This window comes from Tupaia chinensis, unplaced genomic scaffold (assembly GCF_000334495.1).
Source record: "Tupaia chinensis unplaced genomic scaffold, TupChi_1.0 Scaffold000115_1, whole genome shotgun sequence".
NCBI classification, from domain to species: Eukaryota; Metazoa; Chordata; class Mammalia; order Scandentia; family Tupaiidae; genus Tupaia; species Tupaia belangeri.
In genome coordinates this window covers 5,865,910-5,882,233 of record NW_006159579.1, presented here as the reverse complement: position 1 = coordinate 5,882,233, position 16,324 = coordinate 5,865,910, and the positions used below count along the sequence as shown (strand labels likewise).

Sequence of the window (16,324 nt, the reverse complement as noted above, 5' to 3'; positions counted from 1 at the left end):
GACAGAGAGGGAAAATGAGAGATCAACCCCCGACCCCTTCCTGCCAGGGAGGATGGTCTTGTTGCAGTCCCTTCACCTCCATTCCAATCTCAGGATCTTAGGCACACACGCACATATGTCAAGCGTGTTTTCAAGCTGCTGGGCATCCCCCATAGGCATGTTCATGCCACATACCCTCCTCCATTTTTCCCTCCTTTTGGGATTTTGGGCACATGCACAGATGCCCAGCATTTTTTTTAAACCACCAAGTCTGAAACCGAGCAAGAACCCCCTAATGTATTTTCTAGGGTTCCTGAAATATAAAGTCCATTTGCATTGTAATGGCCTGGAGTAAGGAGTAAGTTTTCAGACTTCGGTTATGATAATGACCAGCATGGACCATGGGTGAGGGCCATTTGACCTCTAAAACTCTCACTTAAAGGAAAGATAGGCTTTCATTTCAATATGTAAGATGTTTTGTAGGCTGGAAACTGCTGGTTGTTGAGCTCAGAGACTCCAGGCTGAACGGTTCCAGACACCTGAAGAGGAATTTGATTATCTAAGGCCTCACCCATCAAGAATGCCCACGAGATGATCACACCCTCTTGGACCAATCACTGAACTGATCATGCGCCTGGGACCTCTGCCCCCAATTTTGCCCTTAAAAACGCATGTGGGGAACATCTCAGGGAGACCGGGTCTTTTCAGCATGAGCTGCCCGCTCTCCTTGCTTTGCACTTTGCAATAAAGCTGTACTTTCCTTCATCACACCATGTGCCTATGGCTTGGTTTTATAGTGCTTGGGCGAGCGAACCTGATTTGAGTTCGGTAACAAGTCCAGGACTCGAACCAAAGGGTTGGCCATGTTGGGTCCAGCTGCCTTAACCACCATGCATGGGCTGACTCACTTGCTGATTTCTTGACTCCGCTGTTTGCCCAACCCCTTGATGCCATACCCAACAGCTTTGATCTTTCCACCTGTGCAGAACTGCGGCTATCTACAGTTCTCCGAGCTGCCTTCATTGGCCCTTGGCCAGTCCACCAGAGTGATGGTGATGGTGGCAGGGAAGTGAAGCCAAGTAAACAGGAGGGAGGAGGGAAAGCCATGGCTCCTCCTGCCACCAGCTGGGTGACAGTGCCTGTCCCAGTTGGGAAGCATCTCTGTCACAAACAGGGTAAATGGGTCTATTTCCTGTGAGTTATTTGCTAGCCAGCAGCTCCATCCATCTGCTCATTACCACAATAAAAAAATATCAAACAAGCCTTCTGACTTCCAGTCCCCCGGGGGCCCAACGACATAACTTGGAAATGACTCTTTATTAAGTCTGATCAAAGGCTCATTGTTCTGTAATTAGGACTCATGGCCTCTCCCTCCAGGCGTGGGGCTCATAAACAACAGTTGGCTGAGTCTTTTATTTGGGTCGAACCAAAAACTTAGACTAGATCCTTTTCCTCCTAATTTCTACCTGCTTCCAGTGGAGAAGGCAGGGGGCTGTTTGCTCTGGGAGACCCATTGGCCCCGGTCAGCAGCAGGCAGGAGGTGAGGCAGGGAGCAGATGCTGAGCAGAGACAAGATGGGGTTTAGAGCAGAGTGTCAGTGCCAGGCACAGGCCAGGCAGCAGAGTCCCCTCCTCTCTCACTGAGACTCCTGGGGGACCCGTGAGAAAGGGGAGTGTGGGCAAAATCTAGCCTTGGTCATCACAGTGGGGCCAGAAATCATTGACCCGTGAGGCCAGAAGAGGGTGGCAGCGTGGACACTGAGCTGGGACGCCAGGTGATTCCTGCATTGAATCATTCAATAAATATTTATTAAGGACCTACTAATGCCGGCACCCCCGTAGGCCTGGGGATCAGAGGGTGACCACAGCGCCTGCTCCTAATGAAGGCACAGGCCAGTGGGGAGGATGTTTCCTCCTGGAGGAGAAAGTCAAGCCCAGAGTTGGAGGGGGCCTGGGTGTACTTGGTGAAGAGGAGGAGTGTGGGGGCAGAGGCTGGGCAGATCTTCCCCAGAGCTGGGAACAGAAATGTCGGCATCCTCCGAGCAGCTCCAGAGATGTGTTGCACATCTGGAAATACAACCGCCAGATCCAGCTGCGGCCTCCAAGCCCCACTTTTCTTCTCGTCCTCAGACTCTCATGTACTGGACGTTGGCACCCAAGAACAGGAAGTCCTAGGAAAATAGGACAGGGCAGGATCAGAAAGAGCATCCTCTACTCCAAAAAGATGCATCTGCCATTCCTTTTCTTTCTTTCTTTCTTGCTTTCTTGCTTGCTTTCTTGCTTGCTTGCTTGCTTTCTTGCTTGCTTGCTTGCTTTTTTTTTTTGTTTCTTTTTTAATTTTTTTTTTAGGATTATTTTATTTAACTCTATCTATTTATTTTAAATTTTGACCAGAGAGGGACAGAATCAGAGAGAGAGGAAGTGAGAAAGCAAGCTGCCAGGTCTGGGACTTGAACCGCAGTTGGCTATGTGGGAGTCCAGCATCCTTAACCACTACACCGCCTGCTGACCTGCAACTTGTTTCCTATTTATTTTTTAATTTTATTTTGCCAGATAGCGCATATGTTGGCCAGAGACCAAGAGACAGAGGACAGGGATGGGGGAGCCCTCCTTAATGGGGCGTGGTCATGCCACAATCCCTTCTCCGTTTCTCCATCCTATTGGATTTAGGGCATGCAGGCACGAGTGCCCAGCATGTTTTTCAAGCTGGTGGGGCTGAGATTCGAACTGTGCAATTGGCCATGCGGGATCTGACTCCCTTACCCACAGAACCACAGGCCGGCTCAGCATCTGCAGTGTAAAGGGAGCCCACAGCTCAGGGAGCACAGGCCCTGTCGGAAGCCAGGGGTGCGCATACACGGGGAGCAAGCCTCTGTCCCCAAGGCCTCGGAAGCACAGCTCTGCCAGCGCTCTTCTCACAGGCAGCAATCTGTCACTCCCCGAGCTGCTGCTTCCGGGCAGGCCTCATAAACGTCCTGTGTCGCCTCAATTTTCTCTCCTTGGTGAGTAACACGAAATGATGAGGTGAGGGGTTTGCTCCCTGTTTTCAGGTTCCCACCGTCCAGAGGGACGGGCACTCAGAACGCACGGCCAAGTCCAATCCCTGCCGATCTATTTGCTCAGACAAATGGACAGCGCTGAGCTCAGAGTCCTGAGGAAAACGACAATGCAATAAGTCTCATCACTGCCCCCACGCCGAAGGGAGATAGGAGCTTTCCGACTGGACCTCTAACGTGCACAGAAGCCCAGCAAGGTTTGGGCTCCTCTCCATTTCACAGAGGGGAGAGCTGAGGCCAACGGTGTGAATCACTCAGTCTGCGACTTGAACGACAACCCGTCTCCTGGTGTGAATCCTCAACAACAGTCGAATTCGATGACAAGAATCTCAAGGCCCAAGAGGGTTTTGGACATTTGTTTTTCAAATATAACAAACACTTGGTCAATATTTCGTTTCCCAAATTCTCCCTGTCCTTCCTTCTCGTTAATCATTATTATTAATGAGGGCAAGGGTGCAGGGGAGGGAGGCAGAGAAAAAGCACCCCTCAATGGAGCATGGCCACACCACAATCCCTTCTCCTCCATCTTTCCTTCCTGTCAGGATTTTGGGCACGTATTGGTACATGAGTCTGGTGTGTTTCAGGCTCCCAGGCTGAGCTTTGAACTGCAGTAGGGCATGTGGGATCCATTCCCTTTAACGGCTGGGCAGCAGGGCTGACCCAAGAGCCATAGTTCCTGGGCCTCGACTACGTACCAGGCACAGCCCAGATCAACATGCTCCCAAGTCTGCCTACCCAAGTCACCTCATCCGAGCGATGCTATTCTTGAAAGATAACCTGGGGGGGGCAGATGGCAGAATGGTTACGTCACTGGACTCCCACATGGACAATTGTGGTTTGAATCCTGGGCCCAGCAGGTTGAAACTCACGCTAGGTGCATGTGTGTGTGTGCTCAAAATCCTGAGAGGAGAGTGGAGAAGAAGGGATTGCAGGTGGTCATTACCCCTGGAGCAGGAGGGGGATGATTTCTTGCTTTCTGTCTCTCAGTTTCTCTCTGTCTCTCCGCTCGTGTGCTCGCCAGACAGACAGAGACATAGAGACAGAAAGGGAGAAATCACCCCCCCCAGGGGGGATGGTCACACCGCAATCCCTTCTCCATTCTCCTCTCTTGGCACGCACGCACACGCGCCAGGTGTGAGTTTTAAGCCACTGGGTCCGGGATGGAAACCACCAGCGACATAGCCATTACACTAACTGCTGGTTCCTTTGTCTTTCTAATTCTTATGTTTCCTCCTGCTCCCTAAGGATAAACCAATCAACAACCATCTGCATCTCAGTTAAAACCAGACCCTAGAGCACTGCGCAGTTTTCTTTCTCTCTTTCTTTCTTTCTTTCTTTCTTTCTTTCTTTCTTTCTTTCTTTGCTTTCTTTCTTTCTTTACTTTCCTTGCTTTCCTTGCTTTCCTTGCTTTCTTGCTTGCTTGCTTTCTTGCTTTCTTTCTTGCTTGCTTTCTTGCTTTCTTGCTTTCTTTGTTGCTTGCTTGCTTGCTTTCTTGCTTGCTTGCTTGCTTTCTTGCTTGCTTTCTTTCTTGCTTGCTTTCTTGCTTTCTTGCTTTCTTGCTTTCTTTCTTTCTTTCTTGCTTGCTTGCTTGCTTTCTTGCTTGCTTGCTTGCTTTCTTGCTTGCTTGCTTGCTTTCTTGCTTGCTTGCTTGCTTTCTTGCTTGCTTGCTTGCTTTCTTGCTTGCTTGCTTGCTTTCTTGCTTGCTTGCTTGCTTTCTTGCTTTCTTTCTTTCTTATTTTTTTTTTAGGATTATTTTATTTAACTCTATCTATTTATTTTAAATTTTGACCAGAGAGGGACAGAATCAGAGAGAGAGGAAGTGAGAAAGCAAGCTGCCAGGTCTGGGACTTGAACCGCAGTTGGCTATGTGGGAGTCCAGCATCCTTAACCACTACACCGCCTGCTGACCTGCAACTTGTTTCCTATTTATTTTTTAATTTTATTTTGCCAGATAGCGCATATGTTGGCCAGAGACCAAGAGACAGAGGACAGGGATGGGGGAGCCCTCCTTAATGGGGCGTGGTCATGCCACAATCCCTTCTCCGTTTCTCCATCCTATTGGATTTAGGGCATGCAGGCACGAGTGCCCAGCATGTTTTTCAAGCTGGTGGGGCTGAGATTCGAACTGTGCAATTGGCCATGCGGGATCTGACTCCCTTACCCACAGAACCACAGGCCGGCTCAGCATCTGCAGTGTAAAGGGAGCCCACAGCTCAGGGAGCACAGGCCCTGTCGGAAGCCAGGGGTGCGCATACACGGGGAGCAAGCCTCTGTCCCCAAGGCCTCGGAAGCACAGCTCTGCCAGCGCTCTTCTCACAGGCAGCAATCTGTCACTCCCCGAGCTGCTGCTTCCGGGCAGGCCTCATAAACGTCCTGTGTCGCCTCAATTTTCTCTCCTTGGTGAGTAACACGAAATGATGAGGTGAGGGGTTTGCTCCCTGTTTTCAGGTTCCCACCGTCCAGAGGGACGGGCACTCAGAACGCACGGCCAAGTCCAATCCCTGCCGATCTATTTGCTCAGACAAATGGACAGCGCTGAGCTCAGAGTCCTGAGGAAAACGACAATGCAATAAGTCTCATCACTGCCCCCACGCCGAAGGGAGATAGGAGCTTTCCGACTGGACCTCTAACGTGCACAGAAGCCCAGCAAGGTTTGGGCTCCTCTCCATTTCACAGAGGGGAGAGCTGAGGCCAACGGTGTGAATCACTCAGTCTGCGACTTGAACGACAACCCGTCTCCTGGTGTGAATCCTCAACAACAGTCGAATTCGATGACAAGAATCTCAAGGCCCAAGAGGGTTTTGGACATTTGTTTTTCAAATATAACAAACACTTGGTCAATATTTCGTTTCCCAAATTCTCCCTGTCCTTCCTTCTCGTTAATCATTATTATTAATGAGGGCAAGGGCGCAGGGGAGGGAGGCAGAGAAAAAGCACCCCTCAATGGAGCATGGCCACACCACAATCCCTTCTCCTCCATCTTTCCTTCCTGTCAGGATTTTGGGCACGTATTGGTACATGAGTCTGGTGTGTTTCAGGCTCCCAGGCTGAGCTTTGAACTGCAGTAGGGCATGTGGGATCCATTCCCTTTAACGGCTGGGCAGCAGGGCTGACCCAAGAGCCATAGTTCCTGGGCCTCGACTACGTACCAGGCACAGCCCAGATCAACATGCTCCCAAGTCTGCCTACCCAAGTCACCACATCCGAGCGATGCTATTCTTGAAAGATAACCTGGGGGGGGCAGATGGCAGAATGGTTACGTCACTGGACTCCCACATGGACAATTGTGGTTTGAATCCTGGGCCCAGCAGGTTGAAACTCACGCTAGGTGCATGTGTGTGTGTGCTCAAAATCCTGAGAGGAGAGTGGAGAAGAAGGGATTGCAGGTGGTCATTACCCCTGGAGCAGGAGGGGGATGATTTCTTGCTTTCTGTCTCTCAGTTTCTCTCTGTCTCTCCGGCAAGTGCATGGAGAAACAGAAACCTCTCTAAAAAGAAAGAAAGATAATCTGAAACTTGGGGGTAAAGATGGGCCACAAAGTGCTTGGTCAGAATAGTAGCTAGAATAGTGAGAAATCAGACATGTATTTCTTGGGATTAAGATTGCTAAGAATATTATTAAAAAAAAAAGAAGAAGAAAGAAGAAAAGGAAAAAACAAAATAAAATAAAAAAACTAAATCTGAGCACTAACAGTGCAGCTGTGCAAAACAAACACACAGACACGAAGTTTAAATAAAGCTTAGGGACATAGAAAGGAAGTGGAAGGAAATAAACCCAAATCAAACTGTGGTTGTGGTGGGGAAGGGGGCTATAAATACTTTTCAGAAGCGCGCTTCTGGTTATGGTACTATTTTAAATGGTGTGTGTGTTGGAGAGCATGCTGAACATACATGTATGATGAACTTGTTCCAGTTAAGAATTTAGAAATTTTAGAACGTACAAGTGGCTGTTAGGACCTGACTATGCGGAAGTCCAGGTCTCACTGCTTTTTGTTTTTTTTAGGTTTGCTGGGGTTATGTGCGCTCCCCAGAGAGACAGCGGAGAGCCCCTCCCCTGGGGCACAGGCATGCTGCAACCCCGTCTCCTCCACTTCTCCAGCCTTTTGGAATTTGGGGCACACATCCACACACGCTCGGCCTGTTTTTCAAACAGGATTGAGTGCGTGGCCAGCCATGTGGGACTGGGCTGCCTTACCCACCAAGCCACGGAGCCAGCCCAAGGACTCATAGTGTTTTCAACATGAGCTGTCGTGAGGTCCCACAGGTCTCCGTGGGGCGAAGCAGCAGGAGCACAGGGGCCTGTCAGATACCACTTCTGAAGGACACAAAGGTGGCTTGGTGGCTTGTTGCGACAGCCAGGAGTACCCTGTCCCCACCCAGGTGTTCTCAGCTGCTGGGAACCCCTACCACCCACATCCTCAGAGTCCCCTGAACCCACTGACCTTATAGATCTGGAGAACAAGGTCGTAGAGCTGAATATGCTTCAGCACAGGGAGAGGGAAGCCTTCCGCCAACTTATCTGGAGTCGAAGCACAACAGTGAGGGTGATGTGTTCACAAATAACAATTCCAGACAGGCTTTTACTGGAGCGCCTTGCTCTGCATACACTGTGTTAGCACTCAACACCGACGACTTTGAGGTAGGTATGATTATTCTGATTTTGCAGACAAGGAAACTAAGGCCCAGAGTGGCTCAATAACCTGTGCTCGGCCACACAGCTATGAAGTAGCAGTACCGGGATTTGAAGACTGGCACAGGAGCCTTGGCTGTCAACCAGGGTGCTCTGTGGAGGAAGTGGCAGCCACACTCACACCAAGGAGGACGTGGGTACCCACTCTGCCTCCCACCATCTCCCACTCTCCTGGAAGAAACACCTCATGGAAACAGGGCTTTGGACTTCATGCTTCGTTTTTTGACTAGGGAATTGGACAACTGACTGGCAGATGTGAGTTCAGAGGTGAGCCGCCTGACGACCTCCATCCTTAACTCCGACCTCATCTTTCGCCTTCAGTAAGTCCCTCCTTCTCCCCCCTGAGGTTTCCAGAGCTCCATTGAGTTGTCCCAGCTCCCAAGCCTCTTTAGAGCTCTGGGGCCAGATGAGGCAACCCCTGTGATCCCATCTCACAGGCCGTGGAAGCTCAGGTCACACAACGCCCAGGGGAGTCCCCTTTCCCAACTCCAAGTCCAACTCTCTTTCCCCCCAAGAGCAGAGTGCACTCTTGACTGGGAGAAAACTGCAGGGATCCTTACCGTTGACGTTGGGGTAGAGCGTGTTGAGAATGTAGTAGTTGAGGAATGCCTCCAACAGCTCCACCTGGTGGACAACAGGAGAGGTGCGCTGTGACCACTCAGGCCATCTGGCCCACCAGTAAGGGGCCACATGGGCATTTTTTGAGGTGAGGGGGTGGCAGTGGTGGTGGTGGTGGGTGGTCTCTGTGTACTGTGGCAGAAAGCTTGAAGAGAGCAAATTGCAGACGGAGGTCTACACCATGTTACTATTTTATAACGTAAACTCTTTTGAGATGCATATTTCTATATATATACAAATGAAGAGAATATTGGAAGTATTTAACTTTTTAAAAAGAATTATTTATTTAATTTTATTTATTAGCTGCAGGACACGTACAAGAGGAGAGAGAGAGAGGGAGAGAGCAAGCAAGCCACCAGGTCCAGGACACAAACGGCAATTGGCCACATGGGAGTCCAGAGCTTTAACCACCACACCACCTGCTGTTGCCATGAAGTATTTAATTTTTAGTATTTAACTTAATTTTTCTAGCCATGAGGATCTTTTCCTGAATAATTTGTGTAAATTCCTTTATTTGTGTATTTATTTAATTGCCAGAGGGTGTGTGCACACACCAGAGAGGGGGAGAAAGCATCTCCATGAGACGTGGTCACTCTGTAATCCCTCCTCCTCCATTTTTCCCTCCTTTTGAGGTTTTGGACACACACGAACACACACCCAGTTGTGTTTCTCAAGCTGCTGCGACTGGGATTTGAACTGCATGATTGACCGTGTGGGATCTGGCTTCCTTAACCACGAGGCTATAGGGGCAGCCCAAAAACTTGTGTAGTGTTTAAAAATGAAGTAAAATCAAAATGTGCTTCCCTACAAATCTTACGAAGCACGTCTTTTAATCGCCACTGCAGGCCAGGCACAGGCTCGGAGTTGTGCGTGTGTATCTCATTCGCTCTTCACAACCACCGCACGAGTTTGTACTAACGCCTCCCCCCTTCACAGATGAGGAAACTGAGGGCCACAGAACCCAAGTGGCTCACTAGAAACCGGCAGCAGGTCAGGATTTCGAGTTCTGGCTTCTTAATTTCACAAAAACGGAATCTTTACGTACAAATGCCTCACTTTAGAGAACATTAGTACAGGCCATGCCCAGGGGCGATGTTAGCATGACAGTACTCATGTCACACTTCACCTGAAGGAGCCTCCTCGGGGTCCCTGCATGCTATGTCCCTCCCCACAGTTTCTGGGTTTGTTTCCACTTTGTAAGGGCAGTTTGAGAAGGAAGGGGTGCAGGCAGCCTGAGGGGCCAGCGGGCAGGCGTGTAAGAGGGAAGATGGCCACCCCTGCGAGTTCAAGTCCACCCACCTGCCCTGTGAGGAGCAGCTGCCACCACCCGCCTTCCCTGTTTCCAGAAAGCTCTCTGTCACTCTAGCCCACGCTGGTCCTCCAGTCTCTTGCCCCCTTCCCCACACGGCCATCTCCTTCACCACTCTTTACTCCTGTGGCTGTCACCTCGTCTTTGCCTGCTCGGCTTTCTCTCGTTTAGATAACAGGGTTCCTATTTCCCGGTAAGTCCTCTTCTCCAGTCTTAGTGCATAGGGCTCGGGTGCAGCTGACTGCAAGCCCTGGCACCAGGCGTGTAGCCCCAGGCTTGGCTGATTGGCTACAGTGATTGGCTTAAGAATGGGCAGGTGACTAAGGCGAGTCTGATGAGGGCCTGCTCATCACTGGGAGCACTGGAGCTTCCCACCACCGGGAAGAGACTGCCTGAGAACGAAGCCAGCACCGATGAAGGCAGAACGAGGGCTGGCCCCTTAGTGCAGTGGTTAAATGCTGTGCGCTGGGAGCCAGGCCCACAGGACCCACTGCAGTTTGAATCCTGTCCCTGGCAGCTTGAAAAAATGCAGGGCATGCATGCTCAGAATCCTGATGAAGGAGAAATGGAGGAGATGGGATTACAGAGTGACCATGCCCCCACCGAAGGGTGTTTTCTGTCCCCACACCCCCTGCCCCCTCTGTCTCCATGGCAAGCCCAAGTACCCCTCTGGCAATAAAAATAAAATAAAGTATTATCGACTGAAAAGGTGGAGAGACATTATTGACACTAATTTGGGCACCTGGATCCAACGAGGCCTGAAACCTTCCGTCTTAGTATTCTTCATTGCTTTTTGTTTTTTAATTGTATGACCCTATACATTCCTCCCTTTGCTTACAACCCTCTCAGTTGGCTTTCTGTTCCCTGAAGTTAAAAGAATTCTGCTCAACAGCTGGCTTAGTTATATATATTGTCCCGTATTTGTTCCTTTACTCTCTGTCTGGGTCCCCAAGAGCTTCTGCAGTTCCCTGGGGCAGAGAGCATCTCTGCTTCTTTTCTATGTCCCATTACAGATGTCAGAGCAATTGCTTAGGAAACATCACGCATTCATTCATATTCTAATCGTATCAGAAATAAAAATGGTAACTTACGTTAAACCCTCCAACTTTGGATTCTTTCAGTTCCACTTGTACCCTGTGGGGAATCAGACGGTTCAGAGATGTATCATGCCTGTGGGAAGCTCAAGCACTATGGGGCCCCAGAACGGAGTGAGCCCTGGCCTGAGAAGGCAGAGGACTGACAGAGGGGCGGGGCTGGAGCGAGGGAGCTGAGTTCCTAAAAGCAGTGATTCATGATGCTGGGAAGGCTGGCAGGGGAGGGAGGGGGTCGTGTGAGAGGGCTCAACATTCCCAATACAGCCGATGTCTAAAACCCACAGATTAAGAGGGGAAAGCAGTATTCAGCAATTCCTTAGAAATTCAAAATTCATGAGAGCAGTTCCAGTGGGGCAAAGGCCTGGCGCAGTTGGGGAGATACGTTTCCCTCCCAGATGGCAGGGCTTGCCACACCGACAGGGAGACCTCTTACCACCTCCATCCCAGCTACAGTGGGGCACTGTGGCATCCAGGGGGAGCCTGGTGGGCGCCCCACACATGGGCAGGAGGCTGGCTTACTTTTCTGGCTTCAGGAACCCAGTGATCTTGCCGGTATGGAAGGTCACCATGGCGGACACATTAGTGGCCTGGAAATAGCAGCAGAGGGAAACGGAGGTGAGTGATGGGGTGGTTGGCACAGAAGCCGCGACCACAAGGACGTGTCTCCTCCCACCTAAGCTCAGCGTTAAAACAGGAGATTGGCTCGTTAGATTATGGACTCCCAAAAGGTTCATGGCGGATGTTCAATACATGTTTGCGCTTGTGATAAATGTTTGAACGTGGACTTCAACATTTTTACTTGAAACTGCTGACAGCAGTTAAATTTGGAGGTGGCATAACTAACCCATTCCCGAGTGCTCTGTAAAGGATTGTTTCTAGCTAGCAGAGGGCCACGGTTCAATAGCAGTAGTAATGTAATAATAACTTTGTTATTATTATTTTAACTCAAGACACATGAACAACAACCGTCCTTACAATAGCCACGATACCAGAGTGCGGGTATAGCAGGTCAGAGCAAATGCCCTTCCGGAGACTCGACTCATCGAGTTTCGAACCTCAAACGAGAGAGCAGAGTTCATGCAGTGAGCAGAGCCACCACAGGACTCAGAGTCCCTTCTCTATTCCATAGGGTTCATCGAGAAAGAAAAAACCCACTCTCAATAGTTAATACAGAGGGGATTCAATGTGGGGAATTGGTAATATAGCCATAGAATTGCTGGGAAGTAAGAAAAATAAAGTTGGTGAGGTCTCTCAGAGACGCAGAGACAGGAGGCTGTTTCCACCAGAGGAACAGAGGTGGATTTGGGGAATAGAAGCCTCCTCTGTGAAACAGAGTCACCGCCAGAGCCTCTGTCCTGGGCCTCTGTCCTTATAGGGGAAAATACTCTGGCTTCATTCTGCGTCCCCTCTCCCCCCAGCATTCTCCTAGGGGAGTCTTCCATTGGCTGACCTAGTGGGAAGTCAGAGCACAAGGAAGCCTGGGAAATGTAGTCTTCGGGGATCAGCTACAGTTACAGAGCAGGACAAACAGGACCAGGACCCACAGACCTTCTGACAGCTCAGCCTCACTTTTTGGGAGCGACACACAACAAGCAGTTAAGCTGCAAACAGCTACATAACGCTGGATAACCACTACGAACAACAGCAAGGTGCTGTAAGAAAAACCTGGCAAGCGGCCTGAAATATACTGGGCATAAGGACGATCAAGAAAGGCCTCTCTGGGGACGTCACATTTCAGTTGAAACCTGAAGAAGTCATCTAGGAATTAGGCCTGAAGGAAAAGCATGCCAGAAACGGGAACAGCATTTGCAAACGCGCTGAGCCTTACCACGCTGAGCTGGAAGACAGGCTTCTTGTCGGAGTTGGGCAGGAGCACGAAGGCCTCTATCTCCATGTGGGGCGCCAAGGACAGATTCCCAGAGCTGAAATTCAGGAGTGGGGCAAGGACCACTGCTCCCTGAAGTTCCAAGTTCATGTTGGGGTAAAGCCTGGCTAACTGGGGACAGAATAGGAGATTATGCAGGAGAAGAAAAGACTTGGGGAGAGACTGCAGAGAGTCAGATAACGCTGCTTCTGGTTGATTTATTTCCCATAAAATGCTAACAATGTCACTTTCTGTTAAACAATGTAACTGAACATTTTCTTTTTCTCTTGACAATGTAACTGGATATTGTTTCTTAACAATGTATTATAACTGGACATTTGCTCTTAACAAGGTAACTGACCTTTCTTTCTCTCTCAACAATGTAACTGGACATTTGATTTTCTCTTAATGATGTAACTGGGTATCTTCAGATCAGACCTACAGTGTTCACAGCATCTTTTTCATGGCTGCAGCGTACTCTGTTGTGGGTGGGTATTATAATCGATGCAACCCTATTGGGAAGAAGTCCCTGAGGTTTTGCCAGTATAATGACCACCCCTTTGGGTACCGCGGGCTGTTATTTCTACGTAGATTGCTGAATCAAAGGGCAGTGGTGTTTATAAAGCTTTTGGCAGGCACAGTCCTCCTGGAAGGTCAGGTCAATTTTTTCACTCCCTAGGCTTCCCAGACAATGAGTTTGAGCTATGGTTTCTCCACTCCTCATCACACTCTGGCGACCGTGCACGCTGAGACCAGACACCAGTGTTTTGAAATCCAACACAACAGATCCTATCATTTCAAGCGTGAGTCTAGGTTTCTGTTTAGTTAGAGGCTAGAGCAGAATTGAATTGGGGACAAGACGGTTTCTTTTGGGAGGAAGTTGGTACGAGAACACTCCCATGAGCTTTTTCGTTATGCAAGTCTAAAATCTACTTTCTGTCCTAGAAGAGAGACATTTAGAGGTTGCAGAGGTAAGCTGCTGTTCTAAGAAGCAGGCAGAGCTGCTTCTCTAGCCAGTCAGCCATGCCGCAGCCAGGAAGGAGGACTGGGAGTTTCCTTTGCTTACTGCTACAGAAGGAAGGTTGGAGTGAAGGGCACTCCAAAGCTAGCTCAGACAACATGGTAGCAGGGCTGGCTGCGAGTGGGGCTCTAGGGAGAGACAAGGCCTGCAGGAGGAGCCTCCCAGGAGGACATGACCCAGACACTATTGCGCTTGAAGTTTAAATTTTTGCCTGCTACTTACTCTGTAAGTCTCCTTTCACTATGACCAAACCTTCTGCGGGGTGTGTTAAATGGTACCACCTCCTGAGCTGTGTCTTGGGGACTCCTGGGGTCTGGGAGAGAGGACTGGTGGATTTCGAGTGGGACTAATGGGTTGATGCATGTGAGAGGACCTCCCAACCATGACAGAGTACTGAGTTATTCACTGCAACACTGCAGCAGAAGACCGGAGGCAGCCCGTGCGTCCTGCCGAGGTGGCCTGGCTGAACAAGCTGTGGTCGGTCGATACAAGGGCAGGTTGAACACCCGAGAAGTAAGGAGTGAGGAAGCTCTCTCTATAGGGAATGAGCTCCCAGACACAACAAGGAGAGGGGGGAAAAGGTACAAAATGGTGTGTAATGTGCCTCCACTTGTGAAAAAATGAAGATGCACATTTGCCATCACCCCTCAATACCCATGAGGCGTTGGCTCCGGGGAAAAGGTACAAAATGGTGTGTAATGTGCCTCCACTTGTGAAAAAATGAAGATGCACATTTGCCATCTAGTCACCCCTCAGTACCCATGAGGGGTTGGCTCCAGGACTCCCACAGATACCAAAATCCACGGATGTTCCCATCTCTTCTATAAAATGGTGAGTATTTGCATAGAACCGATCAATCCGTGTACTTGCAAGTCTCTCTAGATGACCTGTGACGTCATCCAAAGATCAGATACAGGTAAAGAGGAAAACACTGAACTTCCGCTCCTCTTTTAGGGATCTAACCTTCCCTCGCTTTATAACAACTGGCATAGCCGGGCTGCATTGGTAGTTGGCAAAGTCCTGGACCAGGAACCCTGAATGCAGCTGGTGGCTGCACCTGTGGAGTACCACCAGGCGGATACACAACCTGATAATAGTGGTAAATTCAAGGTGGACACTAGGCAGTTTGGGGACAAGATTCAACGGGAAACATTCCACTCTATAGCCTTTTGTAGCTTTTGAATATTGAACCAGGAGACTTTATTATCTGTTAAAACAGTTATTCTTTAAAGCAACCAAGGATGTGCCTGGCCACTAGTAAGCCCTGCGCAATTGTTGGACACTATTAATTAGGTGCATTGTATGGGGCATGCCAGCGTTCCTTGGGCTTCTTAGTACCAATAAAAGACTGGACAACCTGTGGCCCCTGAGCCTTGGAGCTCAGGCCTCTGACTGGGCTTTGAAGGGGACCTGGAATTTCAGTCTGCAGTACCCCTGGCCTCCACTGGGAGTCTCACTGCAAGCCTTCTGATTCTCGGTCCAGCCGCTAGGAACTTAGAAGACTTAGAGAAACCCCTGAAGTCTAGTGGGCTCTGTTTGCACCGGAGCTTACCTTGGGGACAAAGGCTCGGAAGGACTTGGTGGTCAGCCGGATGTTGGAGTCAGACGGAATCTGCAGCAAGAGACACAAAGACGTAGCAGGGGCGCCTCCTGGAGCGGGAGGTCTAATAAGACTTGAGGAGGTGGGGAAAGTTCAAGACCGCTTTCTTGAATGTTCAAGGTGACCTTGGCAGGGAGGAGATGCCCGTTCTGCATTCGCTCCAAGCAGAGTACTGGTCCCCAGGGTCCTGGCTACCCCTCTGGGCGATAGGTAAAATGTAAGCCCTGCTCAGAAGGCCTGCAAGGGTGACGTTTGCCATCTCACAGATCTCGCTTTGGCTCCCGGCATCGTTACCCTGTGACCCGAGGCCAGTCCTTTCACCTCTCTGAGCCTCAGTTTCCTCATCTATAAAGTGAGGATCCTGATGGTCCCACTTTCAGACCCCGGAGAGGGCTTAACGAGCATCTAGCCCAAGGTGAAGCGCACAGGGAATGCCCCATAGAACACAGCTCTCACCATGCCACCCGCTAACGCAGGCCGCGTCGCAGAAGCAGGGCGGAATCAAACATGGCTGAGCTGAGCATCCCCAATCTGAAAATTCGAAATCCGAAACGCTCCAAAATGGGAAACTTTTTGAGTACCGAAGTGATACCACACGTGGAAAATTCTATGCCTGCCCTTGTGTGGAGGATCACTACCCAAGGGCAGCAATAAAAGACGTATAAAATTACCGCCAGGCAATATGTGTAGGTGTATATGAGGCAGAAATTAATTCTGTGCTTAGACTCAGGCCCCATCCCCAAGCTATCTCATTACAAGTATGCAAATATTACCAAATCTGAAAAAATCTGGAGCCTGCAACACTTCTGGTTCTAAGCATTTTGGAGAAGGGACACCTGACCTCTGATAGAAGCAGAAGACCTGAGTGTGTGCAGCAAATCTTTTGAAGGACGGAAAGTTACTTCACCCATCTACCTGGCCCTCGATTTGAACCGGAGTAAACGGGATTGCTCAAGTTGGACCACATTGCTTCCCCCACTGTCCTGACACTGTTCATGAATCTCAGCTTTTGTGGAGTGCTACAAAAGCAAGTTTTTTTTTTTTTTTTTTTTTTTCCGGAGTGAGCCCGCCAGAGAGACAGAGAGACAGAAAGGA

At 49.7% G+C, this 16,324-nt stretch overlaps 1 protein-coding gene across 2 annotated transcripts in view; it reads right to left on the bottom strand.

Annotated features, from left to right (window-relative positions):
- Positions 1-1,757: 1,757 nt before the first annotated feature.
- The window catches only part of LOC102498158 (lipopolysaccharide-binding protein), a 28,494-nt gene continuing 13,927 nt past the window's right edge, over positions 1,758-16,324 (bottom strand). The window contains exons 9-15 of one of the 2 annotated variants that reach the window (XM_006144128.3): positions 15,182-15,241; positions 12,573-12,740; positions 11,264-11,331; positions 10,742-10,784; positions 8,284-8,347; positions 7,476-7,552; positions 1,758-2,149 (exon numbers count right to left, since the gene is read on the bottom strand). In XM_006144128.3, the coding sequence (XP_006144190.1) occupies positions 2,105-2,149; positions 7,476-7,552; positions 8,284-8,347; positions 10,742-10,784; positions 11,264-11,331; positions 12,573-12,740; positions 15,182-15,241 (525 nt within the window). In that variant the 3' untranslated portion in view covers positions 1,758-2,104. Of the gene's footprint in view, positions 2,150-7,475; positions 7,553-7,594; positions 7,817-8,283; positions 8,348-10,741; positions 10,785-11,263; positions 11,332-12,572; positions 12,741-15,181; positions 15,242-16,324 lie in introns of those variants that run through there. The other variant, XM_006144129.3, reaches the window with a different exon arrangement.